This window comes from Alexandromys fortis, unplaced genomic scaffold (genome assembly GCF_014885135.2).
Source record: "Alexandromys fortis isolate MF-2015 unplaced genomic scaffold, M_Fortis_MF-2015_v1.1 scaffold_19, whole genome shotgun sequence".
Lineage (NCBI taxonomy): Eukaryota > Metazoa > Chordata > Mammalia > Rodentia > Cricetidae > Alexandromys > Alexandromys fortis.
The window spans coordinates 4,888,073-4,909,167 of NW_026067890.1; the positions used below are offsets into that span (position 1 = coordinate 4,888,073).

The 21,095-nt window shown below is 33.9% G+C and overlaps 1 protein-coding gene across 4 annotated transcripts in view; it reads right to left on the reverse strand.

The window, feature by feature from the left end:
- Positions 1–782: 782 nt before the first annotated feature.
- Ptbp2 (polypyrimidine tract binding protein 2) overlaps positions 783–21,095 on the reverse strand; it is a 58,039-nt gene continuing 37,726 nt past the window's right edge. The window contains exons 8-14 of one of the 4 annotated variants that reach the window (XM_050136896.1): positions 19,983–20,178; positions 5,992–6,131; positions 4,527–4,560; positions 4,019–4,111; positions 2,590–2,806; positions 2,407–2,484; positions 783–2,255 (exon numbers count right to left, since the gene is read on the reverse strand). In XM_050136896.1, coding sequence (XP_049992853.1) covers positions 2,126–2,255; positions 2,407–2,484; positions 2,590–2,806; positions 4,019–4,111; positions 4,527–4,560; positions 5,992–6,131; positions 19,983–20,178 — 888 coding nt within the window. In that variant the 3' untranslated portion in view covers positions 783–2,125. Of the gene's footprint in view, positions 2,259–2,406; positions 2,485–2,589; positions 2,807–4,018; positions 4,112–4,526; positions 4,561–5,991; positions 6,147–19,982; positions 20,179–21,095 lie in introns of all 4 variants that reach the window. The other 3 variants (XM_050136811.1, XM_050136721.1, XM_050136634.1) reach the window with 3 other exon arrangements.

The window sequence follows — 21,095 nt, forward strand, 5'->3', positions numbered from 1 at the left end:
TAATGTCTACATTGTATGACTTTGAGGTATACATGTGTAACTCCCAAGTGAGTCAATCCCAATATTTGTATATAAAAGGTAACCAAAGAAATAATTTAACTAGCACCAGACAGCATCAGTAGAAAGAGTGAACACTGCTATGCCAGCACTTAAATACCGTCTGCCCAAATAACGTAAATGTATGTATCCCCCACCTAACTAAAGGCAGGTGACACACTCCTTTCTTTCCAGTCACACCAAAGCCCTTTGTTGTAGCTCAGAAGGTAGTCTAAAATTAGTAGGAAATCTTGAGCAGACACAAAGATGAAAGATGAAACTGCAGCAAGAGAGCATGGCAAATCCAGAAGATCTATTAGTGCATAAATCTACAGGAAAACAACAACAACAACAAAAGAGATAGAGAGAATTAACGAGCTACAATAGAAGTTATGTCTTTAAAGCAGATTATAAACAGGGTGGGAAATGTTTAATATGTGTCCTCCTGAAAAAGCAGTTACCGTCTTTTGCATTAAAAAAAGGAACAGCTGGTGCATTTTCACAGCATCTAGATTTATTTATGGTATAAAGCCATAGGATTGTAATATTATTACTCCTTTCCCACCCTGGCAGAGAGTAAACATGAATTCAGAAGCACAGTGGAGTGAAAACAAAGAAGAGAGAGAAAAGGCAGCAGAGAAAGACAGAAAGGTGAATACAGAGCTACAGAAGTGTTTATTGAGCATGCTACAGAGGTAAGCAGAGTACACACAAAGTGAAATTAAACAACCATCAAACCTCCCAACTTTGTTAGAAAATTAATTTTTAATTGTGCCGCTTTCAAACTATACTGAATTTTACATTTCTAAGGATGTAAAAACTCAACTAATAGAAAATATACATGACCATTCTGTCTACATAGATAACAGAATCTATGAATCTTGAAACTAAGTACATCAATTTCAAAAAGTATTGGTCATTTAACAGAATCAACAATTCAGATTGACGAACTGTTCAAATAAATTTGACCTGTAGATTCTGAGCCATGTTTTTATTAAAGTCAGATCTATTCCTAAATACAAAATATTTTGAAGATTTATTAAAACTGAATATTACAATGCAAGGTAAATTAAGACTAAAGGCACATAAACTTTGGTCCCACCTGGTTGTCAGTTTTAGAAAACTGCCACAAAATTAATCTTCCTGCAAGTTTTCGCAGTACACTTTCTTTGTCTTTGAAAAATACATGCACCAGTTCCTGAACTAGCTAGACCAGTCTGCACATGCTCAGAAATCCACAACCATTTTCCAAATCTTAATTACAAACTAAGGATGGCAATATATATTTAAATGCACATAAGTCATGTCAACTTCAAAAACATCTACGAAAAATATTCAGCCACAAACAAGACGTTACTTAGTGCTGACATTTATATGATACGTCCCACAAGAGTGTGTACAAAAAGGTTAAGGTTCCACAACGCTTTCCACATAGGGCTCAAACTTACAGAAATCACTTGCTGTCTTAAGAAATTAATACTCTGCATCTTGTTAATTTTAACTAATGCCTACATTCATAACTGAATCTAGACCAGATTTGTGAGATACAAAAGGCCAATGTTTTCAAAAGCAATAAAGCCTAAGATAGTAGAAACTAAAAATGCTGCTTTATTCTTTCAGTATCAAGTATCTTATTAGAGTAAATAGAAAGAAATGTGATAAGCCAATAATTCAAAATAAGTTCCAAGCAGGAGAAACAAAAACTTAACCTTTTGACACACCCCTGCCTAAACATATTTTAATTCCCATATAACGATGTGCCCTAAACAACCAATTCTTCTTTCCTAGTAAATGCACAACAGCAACACTAGTTTTCCTTTGTAAGGCACGTATGTCAACTAAGTAGAAAAAAAGAAAAAAAGCAAACTTAAACTAAAAATTTAAACAGACAAGAAAAATGGCTTCCCTATAGAACAGATGAAACACAGCAGTTAGTAACTCTGCCTTTACATACGCCATTTCATTTTATAACCAAGGAATGGTAACAGCATGAAAAAAAAAATCAAACTCTGGTCCCCACTTTTCTGAACAGTCAATAGGTGATGACACCAAACAATGTGATTTGCCCACAATCTTCAGCTTCCCTTCCTTAAATTGTTGACTTGGAGAAAGACACTCTCAGATGATGGTTTTCACCAAGGTTATAATTATGAAGGTCGATCAAAGCCTGAATAGCTTCCTCCACTGTTGCCATCTGAAGAAGAGCCATTTTGTGATCTCTTCTGAAACAAAATTATGAAATTAGATACTTCATAAGAGTTTAAACATTTGATTTTTACTCATCTGAGGTTAAACAAAGACTACAAAAATGTTTGAAGAAAATTTTAATTTCTATCAAGTCATGAATTTAAGACAAAGAAGCATGCTTACTGAAAAAACTTAAATGCTTTCACAGTGCCCCCGGTGTTAGCAAACAGAGTCCGCAGATCCTCTTCTGCTACAGAAGGACTAAAAAAGATAGGCAGAAAGAGCAAAAATTAATAGAATCCAATAATAAGAATCATGCTTTGCTAAACAAGATGAATATCCTCAGTAAGCAGCTGAAATACTCACGGGATATTAGACAGGTGAAGGGTGGCAGAAGGAGGAAAAATGTTTTGAAAGTTTTTGGATCCAGGTTTTTTAAAACGGTGCAATGGGGAATTACCAAAATCTTTTGTTAGCCCTTGATCATCAAGTCCCTCTCGAGGTAGCTGCACAGTCTGATGTTTAGAGAGAGTAACACGAATAATTTTTCCATACATTTTCTGCCCATTAAGATGATTCATGGCTAGAAAATAAAGACTATCTATTAAAATATGAAAGTAATATTTCTAATTTGAAAAATTAGAATTTCCTTACAATTTAAAAATAAATCATGAATTTTACATAAGAACTGGTAGTTAAAACTTAAATTTCATTTTCAATTTCTACTAGACAAGGTACTGTAGCAAAGAGCTTCTTTCACAAAAAAAAAGAAACTCTACAAACCGGTCTTCTGCGATAACACTAATGAAAACTGGGCTAGGTCACTGCTGGTCTAGAACTCTCAATCATTCATACTTTGAGCACTGTGTTATGGCAACCAAGCACAATAAAAACTAAATATCACTTGTTTAAAGTAAGTCTTGGTAGTTACTGTAGCCGGGCAGTGCTGGCATATGCCTTTAATCCCAGCACTTGGAAGGCAAAGGAAGGTGGATCTCTCAGTTTGAGGTCAGACTGGTCTACAGAATGAGTTCCAGGACAGCCAGGACTGTTTCACAGAGAAACCCTGTTCTGAACCCGTTCCCCCCAAAAGTTACAGTACAAAAACAACAGTGAGACGGGTCTATAGCTCAGAAGACCTGCCTAGTATATGCAAGATCTCTGGATTTCTTGATTTGATTTCCAGAACCAAAAAAAACACAAAAACTACTCAGTAATAACAAAATAATGTCAATGCGTCACCTCAAAAAGAGACACGCACACAAACCAAGGAGAAAGCAGTAGCCCAAACACCTATGCTAAAAGATAGCACATTTAACATGGGTATTGTCATTTTAAATCAGAAACTCAGATAGTTTTCTATTTTAACTAAGCTAACAGTTTCAGATAGTTATAACATCAAAACACATTAATTCCATTAAAAAAGTAAATTCCAAAGTTTAAAAAAATGTGAATACAAGCAGAATAAGGTAGCATCACTTAAATCTTAATGAATTAAATTGTTAATTAATTTAATTAGCTTGGTGATGCAAATACAGATTACAGATTATTATGTGCTGAGTATACAGGTGTATTCTAGATTGAAGCATGTATAAAACAACAATATATATGTAACTTGACTGACTACATTTTACCATTAATCACTGGCAAAGGTTTTTCATTTTGTAAAACTTAGCATCTCTAAGGAATTTTCCTTTTCATTGCTAAGTTGAATCGATATTTATAAATGATCTTGGAATACAAGGACATTAACCAGGGTTTTATGACCTATCTGAACAAGGAATAGAAATCTTACCAAGCTGTGACTGGTTCCCATCAGCCATCTGTATCAGAGCACTGTCTTTCTTATTGTACAAAATCTTCACGCGCTGCACATCTCCATAAACACCTTTTTGTGGAGCCACAAAGAGGTAATCCAGAAATGGAATTAATTTTATATGCAAGCCAGCTAAAGATTATCTGACACATCAATGAAACACTCAGACATCAACATGATCACTCACTCAATCTCACCATTTGCACAAATGAATAAAGAAGGACAAGATTTTGAACAGTGAATTTTGAAAAGAATAATTTTGATAAACCCTCAAAGCTATGTGAATGATATTAAATTAAAAACCATGCAAAATAAATAAGCATGCATTAAAACAAACTTTGTGTCTATGGAGAGTTTTAAATAGCAAAGAAAAATAGCAAAAGATTTACTATTCAACTTTAAGCCAAAGTGCTAGCTACAAATAAGAATTAAGGTGAAACAAAAAAATCAAATCAATAATAAAAGTATAGTGCTAACAATAACATACCGAAGAGGGTAAACAGACTTTGGGGCGTAACCATCTTTAGAAGGAGAGAAGAGCAAGCAGCGTAAGACAAGAAGAGAGAAGAGTCGAGGAAGAGCGGAGATGAACAGATCATCCATAACGAAGGGTGGTTCCCGCAGAATGGTGAGGTGGTCATGGATCATGGTTCAAGGCGGTTAATTGGGGCAAGTTGGTCCGAGGAACATTTGTTCAAGCACAGAAGCATGAACATAGGGAATGGAGACAGGGAATGAAGACAAGGACAAGGAAAATAAAGGATAAGACAGGGAAGGGAATGGGCATTTGGGGAAAGACAAGGAAAGGGGAGGTGAACACACAGGGAAAAGGATGAAATGGGGAAGGGAAACAGCAATGCAGAAGAAAAAAATAAGGAATCGGGGAACAAAAAAAAAATAAAATATAGGTCAGTACATAGGAAATGCAGGAATTTGGTCAGAAAATGGTTGGTTTATGTACTGTACAAGAAAAACTGAGCAAAATGTAGTCATCCAAGACAAATATGGGTAAAGTACATCTATATCAAAGAGTAAATTACAGCATTTCATCTCAACATAGGGAAGGAATGCATGCATAGGAATTTTAAACTTTGAACTTTAACTGCATAAGCATGGCTGGTTATGAAATGCAGGCAAAAGTCTTAAAACAAAGGCACTCTGATTCAAACACTTTAGCATGCAGAACTGTGAATAGTAACAGTATTAAATGATAAAATTAGTTATATCCATTATTAACAGAGGCCAATCATAAATGAGACAAATACTCAAATTAGACACCATAAACTGATACATTTGAGGGTCCCACATTTCATACCAGCTTTCATAGCAATCAAAATAAAATATACCAGACATAAAATGTACAACTGAAGAAAATAACAGCAACTTTATTTAACAAGAAGGGAGCAGGGTAAAGTTGAAATATATTGTAGAAGACAATGACTAAAAACTGCAAAGAAAAAATTACTAAGAAAGACTGGAAGAGTGCCTCGTCAAGATCTTTGGAAGAACCTTCAAAGAAAAATGTATTAGAGTAGTTCACACAAAATAAGATTAAAAAAAATGCAATGACACATAAGCATGAAATGAACAAGCAAATCATTAGAAAAGGCAAAGGGCAAAATTGTTTTCGAGTTACATTTGCAAAATTAGATCACATTTGCCTTTGAGAACAACAGAAAAATAAAAAGCCAAACTACGGTACTTCACCATATTTTTCTTAGGAAAAATAGGTAGCTATATTAAAATATATAAACATATATAAAGATATATGACTGTCTAAAAAAACAGTACTACCTAAACAAGTATGTAAATTTTATTCAGAAGCAGAAATACAAAAGATATTTTGGCTAATGAATATACATAAAAGGAAAGGCAAGTGCAAAATGAAATAAATATGAAAACTTTCACAAATGAAATGGAGATGAAAAAGCATTAAAAATTATTTCACTAACCTCTTCATTTAAATTGCTAACCAACAGGACTGTATTGCCACCAGCTGAGACTCCAGGCATACCCACTCGTCCAGCGGCAGCTGCAGCAGCTGCTGCAGCAGCATTTGGAATAGCCAAAGGACTGAGAGCTCCTGGAACAGCTGCAACAGGAAGCCCTAATTTTAAAATAAAGCATATTTTACGAAACACACACAAGTCGTTTACAAAACCAATTTAAGCACGATGGCTGCATGGCTTATGGTTGGCCGGTCCAAATGGTTCCTGTAAGTTAATTTTTAAGATGTTTAGAAAAATGTTTTGTTGGTGTGGAGCAGTTATAGAAAAATAACTGATTTAAACATTTATTATTTGAACTAAGGTACATACCTGTAAAATGTTAGCATATTACAGACATGATAGTTCTGTATCTTCCCTATGGAAAAACTAACAAAGTATGAAGAGTCAATTTTCACTTCCATGATTTACAGTGAGAGGTAAATATAAGAAAACCTTCAAGACAAGGATACTCATCATCCCATTTCTACAAGGGTTGTCTCTTTTAGAACCTAATTTTAAAACCATTCTGCACTTAACAAATACGTACTTCAGTTCCTATAAATAATTGTTTTCCTATAAAATTCAGCTACTGCAGACAAATCCTCTTAAACAATTCACACAGAAATCCTAAAGAAAATCATAACGATTTGCCTTAATTTCTACTCAAGTAAACACACAATGAAGCCCATCTACTTCAACCCTTAAATTCTTATTCACCTATTTCTTGTTAAGTACAATGCTAACAACACAGAATTTACACTTTCCCATGAAAATGGCACAGATCTCATGACATACTTGCTTAGAAAGAGCCCTTTGCTGTGGCTGTGCAAATTCTTTCTCTCGCTGCAGCGTTCTTATGTGCTCCTGTGAGGCTGCGGATACCTTCAGGGCCAGAGACTTACTTAGCAAGGTTGAGGTGGGCTTTACATAGACTGCACTGACCTTCCACTGAAAGTCTCTAGAGTTAAGGACAAAATTCCTAAGTTTCTGACACGGTCACCTCCTCCAATTCATTCAGCTTTTCCTCGTTTCCTGTGAGTACTCGATCACTAGAATGAAGATTCTCATTTATGAAGTTGTTCTGGGTGGGGGTATTTTGCAGCATTTTGCCCACTTTCCTTGGTTGTTACGTTTTATTTCAGAATGTTCCAGCTTAAAGAAAAATAAGAATACAGTAACAAACCACCAAGTACCATCCTATGTGTCCAGTAATCCCGGCCCAACCTTTTACTGGCTACTAAGCCATTTTATTCATTCTTGTATGTGGTATGTGGACTTGATAATGGGAGTGTGTGGCCCCAATGTTTTGTGTTGCTCTTAGGCTTCATGTTTTAAACTAGTTTCTCTCGGAACCTGAAGCTCACTACCTCAGCTAGCTAGGCTGGCTGGCAGATAAGCTTCCACAGCCCCTAGCACTAGGGTTATAGGAGTACTGCCACTCCAGGCTTTTTCTGAGGGTTCTGTTCTTTGGGCTTGACATGGCAGGCACTTTACCCACCAAGCCATCTCCTTGTCCCTGACTTATTAAATATACTTCTCTGACATCTCACAGGTTATGTCCATTTAACAAAATATAATTGTATTTTTTGTCAAGGTATGTATATACACTTATTAACTACAGATACTTGTACTCAGTAATTTTTTTCTTACATTCTTGTGCTAAGTGACCTTTGCATGATTAGGAAAACACCCAGTATTTTCAGGCAGTTTGGCTGAATGTACAAAGCATTCAACTTAGGTTGACAATACAATTATTTAATAATAGTGGAAATACCAGATGTAGTAATTATATTGTCAAATCATTTCTTTGTTTTAGTGGCTTTAATTGACTACCTCTTGGAAGAAAAGCTAATTTAAAATGCTGTTAAATTCCATGGTCTTTATGAGACTCAGAATTAGTCGTGGCAAAATTAAACAAACAAAAACAAAGCCACCAACTGCAATATACTGAGTGCAATAGAAAAACAAGTGCTCCATGTTAAGCATCACATTTGAATACAAGGATTTCAAAATTCAAAAACAATTGTTTGTTAAGTTCTTTCCCACAATAATACATAAAGTCAACTTCATTTATAGGCTACTTTCAATTCTAACAAGCAAGGAAAAGCTCTCAAAGCCATTAACCCAGAAAAATTTTCCCTGAAAAACCAACCATAACACAAAAATAACATCAAGAATCCCCAACCCCCTAGTATTTTCTCTGTACATCTGGCCTCTTAACTTATCATCCATCTTCTGTTTACATACTAGTTTTCCTGAGCTTTATACCTAAGCTAAAGAAATTTCGAAACCTTTCGGTTTCATGTCCCCCTTTACACTTAAAAATTACTGAGAAAAGCAAGCTTTTGTTTACCTGAATTATATCTACTGACATTTACTACAATAAATTTAAAAATAACATACAATTATGCACTCTATTAGACTTAAGGGTGATATAGAAAACAAAACCCCTAAATACACCAGTAAGAAAATCAAAGTCAAAAAGGCAAAACTTATTTTAGTATTAATGTCAGAAATTTTGACTTTGTGGACCCCAACAAACATTAGGAGACTGCCCACAATCTTCAGTAACACTTTGTAAACATTATGCTTTATATAAAATATACAAAGGAATTTAAAAGACAAATAACTCATTGCAAAGATAAGAAAACGCTGTAGTAACATCTGCAAAAGAATACCAGGGTATATGGTTAAAATTACTACTAAAACAGTTCTAAATCATTTATTACTCATTTACCTGTTGAGTTCTCAAAAAAATTATTCTTAAAATATAAACAAAATCTATTTAAATTTTCTGAATAGATTTCCTACTTTACTTTTGGCAGAAAGAAAAAAATACTTCTTTTAAGATACATTTCAATAATCTAACAAAATTATCAAAAATCTGAAACTAAAATTTATTCAAATCTCTAACTACTTAAGCATAATAGTTTTAAAAAACACTTCAAGCTTTTAAATTTGTGTTTTTGGGTTTTATAAGGGAGCAAACTTAATGGTAAAATATTTAGATAAAGCTTTAGAACAGGAAATGCCATAAAACTAAAAAAATTACCTAAATGAACCTAAGATAATTGAGAATTAAAAGGCAAATGTTAATTGTTATAGACTCAAGAGACAGTTTAAACAGTCTCAGCTGATTTCAATACATATGCTTTAATAAAAAGAAAGCTTTCATGAAAGAAAAGTTTGAGTTCAAAACAGAAGCAACTTATCTCCCTCTTAGTAAGAAAGGAGGTAATAAAAATATTACCAAAATGTAAAATTTAAGTTTTGAAGACCCCAACACTATTTTTATCTATTTAGATGATAATTCACTATTTATTATCACTACTCCTTGGTTATCAAGCTACAAAGTAGGTTAATCAAATTATGTCAAAGGACGTGGACAGTTATGTCATACGCAACCTGCTGTATGGACCCAGTGGTTGAAGACCTGTGGCAACCACTACCTTTTCTTAATAACATGTTACGCTTTTCTCTTCTAGTTTCTTCCCCTAGGTTGGCAACAGGAAAACTACCTCCACTTCCAAACCATAGGGATAGCTTAAGCACTTATCAAACATTAAAGCCTCTGTGAACAAACTTCCCAAATAATTTTCTCTGGGAAATTATCTTTGATCAACACAGACATTTTTTAGATTTTACCTAAGTACTTGTGGCTATAAGAAAACTTAAAAAATGTTTCAGGGTGCAATATTTTTACCAATAAAATTGCAATTTCTATATAAATGCCAACTGAATTATTTTACAAGATAACTGCTCCTTTGTAAAACTTAAACATGTCATATACATAAGATTTACAATTTAGGAGGATAAACTATAATTTTAATGATTTAGAAACTCTTTAAGCTAAATACATTAACATATCTTCCATTACTCTAACAAGCTACTTGAAACCAGGTACTGTGAAAAGAAGTGTATTTGGCTTTTAGGCAGTCACATATGGTATGAGCGCCTTTAGGTACTGGTGTTAGGAAAGAAGTACCTGTGAAAAGAGATGGCAAGGGGAGGTATGAGGGAGGCGCCAGTCCCATTGTTTTTCAGAAACCTTATCTCAAGAGAACCACTAAAACAATTCTTTCACAGGACATCCCCCAAGAATCTCCTACCAGATTCTACCTAAAAGTGTCATCACCTCTCACTACTGCCACAAAGGCTTTGATCAAGTCTCTAAACCACAAACCTTTGTAGAAACAATATCTAAAACTATCATTAGCTATTGTTTTGGCCCTAACTTTCAGTATGAACATGATAAAAATTCCTTCTAGGTCTCATAATGGTCCTATTTAAAAGGTGTATTTTCTAAGCCTTAATATCTTCATTATTTCTTGATCCAATATACAACCAATTCTGTTAATTTTAGCCTGAAAAAACAAGTACCTGCCATTTTAACCTGGAAAACGAATACCTGCCAACATGCAACAGACATCTGCTACATGCTAAACACTGAGTAAAACCCTTCATACGCATCACTGTATTTAACTATGGATTATCACCATTATGTCCATTGCAAATGTGTAAGCCAGACAGCAAAGCTAAGTCAGATTTTCAATGTAGGAATGCTGGAGTTCAACTCCCAAGTGAATTCTGCCACACTGCAAATATTCTCCCTTGGGTAATGCTTTACTTTATTAGGCCATTTCTCCTTGCTTTGATACACATCTTCTAGGTATTAATTTATTGTTGTCTTTTAATATCATCTACTTCTTCCTAATACACATTTTATTTTTTGTGAATAATCTTATGGCACATACTGCATTGAAGAGCTACTTTTAATTTTAATCCTAACTCTTACTGCCATCAATTTCATTTTGAGTACTGGAAATTGAAACCACGGCCTTGAACTTGGTAAGGAAGAAATTTTACCACTATTTTCCCAGCTTCAATCTTATTTTGATACACAATATGATGTATATTTCCAAAATTTGATTTCAACATTTATCTTGTTCTCCTATATTTGGGAAATTGTAAGGTGGAGTTTTTGTATTAATCTCTGGCTTCTAAACTCACAAACCTTGCCAAAATTTACACTAAAACTCAAAATTCTACATTAAACTAGGCATGGTGGTACATGCTTTTAATCCCAGCACTAAAAGACAAGAGGTAGATGGATTTTTGTACATTGGAAGCCAGCCTGGTCTATATAGTAAGTTCTAAATCAGCCAGGGTAACACAGTGAGACCCTGCTTCAAAACAAATTTCTACACTAAATATCCTAGTGTCTGATAAAGATCTTCATATTTCATTCTTGTAAGTAATCATCATTAAGATATAATACTTTAGCACTTATTTTCCCACATTTCTTCATCTCATGCTACTATTTTACTCTATTAAAAGTCTTTAGTACTCTTGTTTTTAGCTCCCAAATATACCCAGCAACCAGTTTAAACCTAAATAATCATCCTTATTCAATCGCTGACTACTAACAGATCGTTCCTTCACAAAAAGGTTCTTAACCAATTATTTTGATTAACTGTATCTTATCTTAATGAGATAGTTACAGAATACTTGTAAACTTATCTCTTTTGATGCTAAAAGGCTAATAATTTCAATATAAAATTCTTATTTCACAGATAACATCATTCCTAAGATCTTGCTCTGTAAAAATTTTTGTGGCACCATTTCATTCATATTTTCCCAGTTATTACATATGCCATTCAAAATATTTGTCTCTCATAAAATACAGAAGTTTTATAGTGTATTTGTTTATCTCCCAAAGGAAGATCACTCATTTCACTGTACTCAAAACCACAATATGTGTAATTGTTTACCTTCAATTACAACCAGTCTTGTTAAACCTCTTTCCACTTGAATACAAAATCTGTGAGATCAGAAACCTTCACAGTAACATTAAGAAAAAAAAATATGCTTAAAAATCAATTGGAATGTTCTGTTGCATCTTCTGATTTCTAGTTTGTGAAACTCTCCTGCATAATCTTCACCTCAAGCCACAGACTTTATACCATGTCACCTTCAACTGCATAGAGAGCATGCACATCTTTAGAAACATTTCTCTATTTACTCATTATTATCTGTAGCTGTCCATTTTTAAAAATACAAATTTCTGTTTTATTATTCTGGGGAGATAAGGTCTCACTAGGTGGTCCCAATAGTTCTTGAACTCATGACACTCCTGCTTCAGCCTCCAGGTAAAAGACTGCATGTGTTTATGACTATGGTGGGTTTCATCTTAACAAATCTGTTCTAACCTTAGAGTGCACTATCATGGAATTCAGGCTACTACTCAGTCTTTAAATACTAACTCTTTTGAGTACTGGGATTATAGACTTGAGTCACCAGTTGTTCCCCAACTTAAAACTCAACTACAGTAAAATAGAAGACTGGTTAATAAATCAACACTCTACATCACTGTCTAAGATCATCTTTGTTCAAATATCATACTCACAAACAGGAGATGCATTAAAATTGCTGCTGAAATAACATGGCATATTAACTTATAATAAGTTTTAGAAGTAACTGGTGTTCCTAAAATAATATTTAAAAGGTATGGTAACTATATAAGCCAGCAAGTCATTCAAGAACATTATCAAGTATTGCGTACTGTACATTTACTATATGCACTGCACTTTATACAGTGGGCAGCACAACGGTTTTATAATGCACTGCGATATAATATTACTAGACAGTAGAATTTCTTAGCTACATAATAATCTTATAGGAACATCCTCATGAGATGAGCCCATTGCTGAAGGAAACACTCAGTGGTTCTATTTCATGTTTCTGTCACAACACATGACATGAAGAAATTTAAATAGAGGTGGAATCTTAAGTCATTATTTTTAAACTGGTATTTTTCTAGTCATTCTGCAGGTAAAAACTATTCCCGAAAGGATCTGTCTAGGTATTTAACAGTGGAGCCAAAACTTTAAATAGCGATGAGAGATGAGAGAGAGGGAGAGAGAGAGAGAGCGCTAATCCTTGTATCTAAGATTCATGTGCGTACAACTTTTTTCATTGGCACTTCTTTTTAGAAAGATACTTAATTCCACCATTGTCTTAATTAATTGAAAGGAAGGAGCCTTGCTTACTCACAAAACTAACAAGCAGCATTTGTGTGTTTCTAAGCAATGGTTCTACTAATGGTTCAGTAAGACACTTTAGAAGTAGCAATCACTTTGGAGTGATTTCACTTCTGAAACCCTGAACAAATTAGAAGAAAATTAATATCTAAAAATATCAATCTTTGTTTTTCTAACACAGATAAGTGGAAAGCACAGTTACTAGTACAAATACTTGAAACAATGAGACCAGTGCTATTCCTCACTGCTCCAGTGCCCATTTGCTACTGTCTGCATTTGCAGTTTTTCTCCTGTAACTGTTATAAAATAAATATTAATACATATAATGTCTCATAAAAGTTGTTTAAGCTTTTCTGTGTATGTCACAGAACAACAAAAAAGCAGGCCAGTAGGCAAATGTAATTTCAGGAAATGCTTTGTAAAAAAGAGAAAACTGACAGTAAGGCACTAACACATCCAAAGTAATCCTGAAAAAGAAAATGACAAAATGATGGAAACCTTTTTATATTAATACTTAATATGGAGCTAAAATAGCCAAAACAATCTAATACTGACAAAAACATGGAAGCATGAATTGATCATACACACATACACAAACATACAACCAAAACTAAATCCAAACCATATTTCTAATTATTATTTGAAAAAGTAAAAATGTAATTCAACAAACATTTAGTCTTGGTTGGTCTAGGAGAATCTCCTAGTTTAAAAACAACAACAAACTGTCCCAAGCCTCATTCCTCATACAAAAATAATTCAAAATGGATAATGAAATTAAACTATGTAACTGAAGAACACCTTCACAATCTAGCACAAGTCAATGAGACAAAAGCCAGTAAATTAAGACTTCATCAAAACGATTAACATGCTCTATGAAAGATTCTGTGGAAAATGAAAAGACCCAGTCCAAATGTTCTGTCATACATGGATTTAGACTCTAAGAAGAGACGTGAAAGTAGGGATGGGGAAGTGAAAGAGGAACGGAGAAGGAGGAGCAAACAAGGAAAATACAGGGTCAAATCAACTATAATTAAATGACATTACAAACTTTTATCATTTTACTAGCTCACAGTCACATCTGTGTCTTTTGTTCCCGTAATTCATGGTAAAAGATGTGATATAAATTCCTCTGCTACTTATTAAAAACCAATACATAAACTTGACAAGAATTAATACGTGTACCCATCCATTTATAAATTATTGTAAAAATACAACTATTTACAGCAAATGCTATGTCCAGCAACTATTTTCTTTAGCAAAGAGAATGAGGAATTTATTGCTCTATAGACATCTAGGGATACAGCTGAGAGATGCAGCGTATCTCTAAAAAGGACTGAGGGGGCTGGAGAGAGGGCTCAGTGGTTAAGAGCATTGCCTGCTCTTCCAAAGGTCATGAGTTCAATTCCCGGGACCCACATGGTGGCTCACAACCATCTGTAATGAGGTCTGGTGCCCTCTTCTGGTCTGCAGACCTACATACACACAGACAGAATATTGTATACTGTGCACATAATAAATAAATAACTAAATAAATATTAAAAAAATAAATAAAAAAATAAAAAGGACTGAGATCTTGGGTTTAATTTCCAGTACCTCCTTCAGCCCTGAAAGTCAGTGAAAGGAAAACCAGAATTGTTCTGCACAGACTTTATTATATAAAATATAGGTCTAGTTTATTAAGGAAAAAAAATCTAGATTTTACTAACTAAAGGAAAAAAAGTATGTGAAGGGAGGCAATCTTTATAACTGCTCGCTCACTCTTATGAAAGACACTAAGGCAGGACTCCTTACTAAACCCATTAGCTGAAGAAGAGAATGAAGGCTTCATGTTAATACATGGAGCCACAATCAATCTCCAGCATAACTAAGTTAGTAAACATGGAAGAACCAGATGTTACAAGTCTTTTTCCAAGATAAGCCCAAATGCAAAGAACAGAGGAACAAATTATGATACACAAGGAAATAATCAGAGCAACATAAAACCAGCAACATCTTAAAGTTTAAGGCTTATCAAGCCAAAGAAAGTGATGTTGGGGCACAGGGGAGAAGGGACTGTCACATGATGAAAAGGAATTAGGGAGACAGCAACAACCAACACCAAGACCTTTTTTTAGGATCCTGCTCTGCACAAAGCTACCTTTTAAAAAAAACAAAACATTTTTTTAAATGCAGGGACTGGCAGAGCAATTCAGCCTGAGCTACATGAAACTCTGCCTAAAATACCAAACATAAATAAATACTTTTTAAAAAAATAAAATTTAATGCAGGCTAGACATTTGGTCATATTACAAAACTGCTGCCTGGCAGATGTGAACAGAGACCTACAGTCAGACAATATGCAGAGTGAGAGACCTTGGAACATTCGATCATAAAAGGTGTGTCCCAATCAAATTCCACCCCACTCAGGGGTCAGGAAACTCAGCAGAAGACAGGTACAAAGAATTTAAGAGCTGGAGGGGATAGGAGGTACCAAGGAACAAGGCCCTCTAAATAAAGAGGATCAGCACACATAGTAAAAGGCAGCAAGCACAGTATCACCATGTGTCTGCACCAGATGGGGTCCTAGAACTAAAAGTCAAAGTGGACACATGCCCTGTACATGTCCCTATCCCTAACCCAGAAGCAATCTCCAATAGATACCTTCTTGCAAATGAAAATTAAATTTTCTCCTAGGGAGCCTTACTGGGGAAACAAACTGCTCATAAGGGTAGGCCTCGCACTCAGCAGTAGATGGCCAAAATGAACTCCACAGTATCTCTATCGGTTCTTTGTTTTATAATATCTCTTCAAGGCCTTTTGTTTTCCTCTTCTTTATTTTTGTCTTTTATAACACTACATGTTCTGTTGCGGCTTCCAGTTTTGTATTTTCATGGGATTCTTGAGTGTGTGAACAAGTGAGTTTCTGTGCTTCTATCTGTTATTTATGCCTTTTTTTGGGAGGGGGTGGTTCTTTGTGTGCTTTGTCATCTACTTTATTTTATTATTACTCTTTAAACCTGTGTACTTTCTACGAGAGACAGAAAGGGAGTGGATCCAGATTGGGAGAGAGGAACTGAAATAAGTAGAAGGAGGGGAAACCATAATCAAGATATTATTATGTAATAAAAACAAATCGATTTTCAATAAATGAAAAAATAATTTAAAAAAGAACAAAAATCCACTACCTGTCTGGGTTATGTAAGCATGCAGGAGGCTGACAAACAAAACATTTTAAGATTGAGGGCAGTCTGTGCTACTAAGATTTCCAAGGCCAAACTGTAGACACAGTGAGACCCCTGTTTCTATTAATCTAACCAGATGTTTCTTGATGTGGTAGAGATATATTAGGTTTTGGAAAGAAAATCTGGGAATACTGTGGTGATAGTTGAGATGTAACACGTGGAATCAATGCTTTGATTCAAAACCCCCAAGTAAACCCATGGCTATCATTACTAATGTGGTTACAAAAATGCAGGATTCATTCTAAGACAGACAGTGATTGAAATATAAATGCAAACTGTAAAGCATTACCACGTGAATGACCCATTAAAAAGCAACAGATAAAAGCTTTAGAGTTTTTGAAATAAGCTTACTTGGGAATTTTAAGGTTAGGCATACAAAAGAAGAAACACAGTAAGTCAATTTTAACAATAAAGTAATATCAGAAATGTGCCAAGGTAAATTATGACAAATAAAAAATATTAAAATACTGTGCAATGGTTATGAAGCATGTCATGTGGATATCATTCATAAATACTAAAATCCCAAAATTTAGTGTATAAAAATTCCAATAGCAGTTAATTTTCAACTCTTGCTTTATTAAAATATTTTGGGATATTAAAAACTCGATGAATGCCTTGAACCCACTCCCACTGATTTTCAGTGGGGATTTGAATAGCTAACAAGTTTGGAAAGCGTCAGCACACAAGAAATACAAATTAACCTCTATAAAAATGTTTAATCTCTTCATAAAAATCAACTGTTTATTCTGCCTCTGATAACTTATTCTAAGAATAGATGTTATTTTATTCATCTTGAAATATATCAAAAAGTTCTATTCTTTTAATGAATTAGTTGCTCTAATATTTTTAAGTGGCAACATGATCATGAAAAATTAACTCTAGCAATTTTCTAAAACTGTCCACCTCTCAATACACTAACATTTACCTTGACAAAAATGATTATGTCTTAATTTATAATCAGTAATTTTTTTACCACCTCTTCCTCAGAAAAAGAGTATGTGAGTAAATAAATGGAGTGGCAAGCTAATAAGAATGCATCCAGACGTTACATTTCCAACTACAAAGCACTGTGTCTCCCTTCTCTGAATAAACTAATTTCCAAAACAGTCTGATTCCTAGAAAAAGATGTAGGGAGACCAGGTATAAGCAAGTTTAGAAGTAATTACTGCTTAAAATGAAACTTGTAATACAGATTTTAATAAGTAATGACATTCATTGAAGCAACTAAACGTAAAAATGAAAGTAAAAAGCAAACACCCCAAAATATTTGATGGAATAGTTCGGAGTACTGTAGCAATTGTTTTGGAAGTTCTCAGAAAGACTAAGAAAGGAATCTTGTCACTATTACTTCGGTTATATTCTGAAGTCACCTGATTAAATACTTTAATGTCCACTTTCAAAGATTTAATGTACTGCAGCAGTAAAAAAAAAAAAGTAATGACGATATATATCCAGTATAATAAACTACCAAAATTATCATTTTTATTTAAAAGTTCTTAGTTAAATGGCAACTACAGTAAAATTCAAAATCTAAAAATGGTTTTAATTTCATACCAAAATGTACTAATAGAAGCGAGATAGAACAAAAACATACAAATGTTATCTCTTATGAATACCACAACTTACAGAATTAGTGGAGCTTTGAAAGTTAAACTCACCTACTTTTAAAACCGTTTGAGGATGGTTAAAGTAAAAAGCCCACTTACAGATGTAGAACAATTAAAACAAGTAAAAGATGACAGAATTTAGGAAAGCGAGTGCAAGTCCCCACATTTAACCTGGAGCTCATTAATAAGCATCAGGATTCTCCATCTCCTCCTGCCCCTACCCTACACCTAGTTGAAAATGGCCATCATTGTGCTTCTTATAAGGCTATTTGGGATTCAAACGTAGGAACTCACGCCAACAGAGAAAGCATTTTACCAACTGAGTCATCTCCTAGATTCAATTTATGAAAGATTTGTGTGTGTAAAAAATGTTTTTCACCAAAGCTTTGAGATCACCACAAAAATATATACAAGCAACACATTCCCCAGAAAAGTCCAAATGACTTCAAAATAGGCCTCTACTCAGGATCTAAGCACATACATAGCTACTTAGAATCCTATAATGTTGTATATAAACAATGTTTTAATGGATTTTTTTGTATTTTACCCTCAATTTTTTTTAAAGAAATGGTATATGATTGTAAAATCTTCATGCCATTGCCTACTTTATTTGGCTATTTCAGTTTCACTAATATACCTATCAAGTATTTAGAGAATGCCTAAGACCCACAAGCTACTCAATTACAAATCTTTATTCTTCTTTTGTACAAATTCTGACAAGAATTAAAAGCAAAAGCTATCACTTGTTATGGCCTCAATCTTGACTTTGTCATTAAACTATGACTTCATAAGGCTGCAACAAGACCCATAGCAAATAAGATTCTGTCAAGAACACTCCTGGTAACCTAAAACATGTACTATTTCAGCCACAATAAGAAGTAGTGGTTGTACTAGAGATACCAAATACTACTATAAGGGGTCAGTTTTTGTGTTCATTAGAACGGACTTAAAATAACAACAAACATTAAACTCATTATCACATACATATACCAACCATTTTACCTATGTGCAAGTAGATGTGATAGTTACATATTTACTGTATTTTCAACATCTGTCTGGTTTTTAAAATGATGGGCATAAACTTAAACTAAAATTTTAAGAGCTACTTTCTTCTTTCTCAACCATAAATCTTGAATTCTGTTTAGATAATAATCTGAAATTAAAAGTAGTATTAGTTGGGGATGGAGACTGTCCAGTGGTTAAGAGCGCCTGTTGCTCTTGCAGAGGACCTGGGTTTAGAATCTGGAGTTCACATGGCAGCTAACAACTGCCTGTAAACTCCAGTTCCGCAGGATTTGATGCCCATTATAGGCATTGCACACACATGGTATACAGACATATATACAGAGAAAACACACATAATAAAAATGAAAATACTAAATACCGAAATAAAAATTCCCAGAACACATTAAATTCATGAAAACTATTAATTCTGACACTATAAATCAGGTTGCTTATTCTAACAAATTTTTCTCCAATCTTCAGTCCATCAACAATCAGTTGCTTATTTTACACTGCATTTTACATAATTAGCACAAATGCACTGCAGGGTAAGGTAAGAGTCCAAAGGAAGAGCAATATACATTTTATGAAAAAATCTTCAATGATAAATTTCCAAGATTTATGGTACATTATACTTTTAAATACTCCATTTACCCACACTCCTATTTTTAACTGTGTTAATACTTTTGTTATTTCTGCACACTGCTAAAGCAATCAGATTAACCCTAAGAAGTAGGCATAAAGGCCTTAGGCTTAAATATCAAATCTGAAGCATACATATTTGGACAAACTTAACATTCTTTTTCATTCCAATTTTTCTCCTTTTGTTTTAGGAGAGTTATAAGGACAAAATGAGGTGACAGAAAGGGGATAAATGAATATACTTTTAATTATACTTAGCAAGCTAAAGCTTTCCTTATAATGGAATTCATATACTCTTCTGAACAGACAAAACAAAAACTCATAAAATATGAACATAATTTTTTAAGGTTTAATATGTAAAATTAATTATACTTACAGGAGTTTAACAGGTACTTTTCCACCGAACAATGGAAGAAAGGTGGTATAGACAGTAAAAATCATACCTAAAAGGGATGTCTCCTTGGCAAATGCTGCAGCAATAGCTGGGTCTAATGCAGGCTGGCCATCTCCAGATGGAAGATCGGGTCGTGTATAATCCCTACTTTTATCATTGTTGTATTTTACATTCAAATTCACAAGTTTGGAAAAATCAATCCTTAGGGTACAGCAAGCATTATAAATATTTTGACCATCTAGGGCCTGTGAAAGTGAATAAAATGAATCAGCCATTTTAAATTTGAAAATCAGCAAAAACAGGAAAGGGATTACAATTTCATATATCAAGCCAGGCTACTTCCATTCTAAGTGTGTTAGTTTGTACCATTCACTGCCTTCATTAAATAGGAAATGCTATCTAACTCTAAAATACAACATTTCATCATCGATGCTAACAGTGCTAAGAGCTTAAAAATAAAACCACGTAATAGTTACACATACAGTCAGCCCTAATAACATTTATTCATTTGAACAATATATTTACACACATTTTATTAAGGGTAACACTAATATGAGTTGATAGGACTACTACCGGATGCCACACCATATGAAGTTGCCTCATACCAAATAAATGCAGCCCCAAGATTTGTAATAAATCTCATGAAATGAAATAAAAACAAACACTTAAGATGAATTGTTTGACCTGAATCAGAATATCCTGATGAAATTAGAAAGATCAATGTCATTCCAGGAAATTCTGGAAAAAAAGAGCGTCAAGTCTAGAGTTAAAAGCCTAGACTTAAACCACTATTTAACCCTGAGTATCAATATAGTAATACAGAAAATAAAAATGATAAGGGCCACTAAGTTTCCTTACAGGGCTATTGTTAAGAATACATTAAGGATGCCACATGTGAAAGTTTATCATGAATTATTAACTATGTTACTATTATCATGACTTGCTGCTGTTGTATATCAATCATTTCTAGTCTACCAAGATATACTATAGAAACAAACTATAAATGGGAATGAGTTAATTTTAATTAGAAGAGAGAAAATGTCTATTAATAAAAAGGTAAACTTCTATAGTTGGTTAGGTGTTTAAAGTACATAAAGTTTGGAATTTATTCAAAACATTAAAATATTCGTACTCTCTGGAACAATAATCCTTTCTCCTTGAT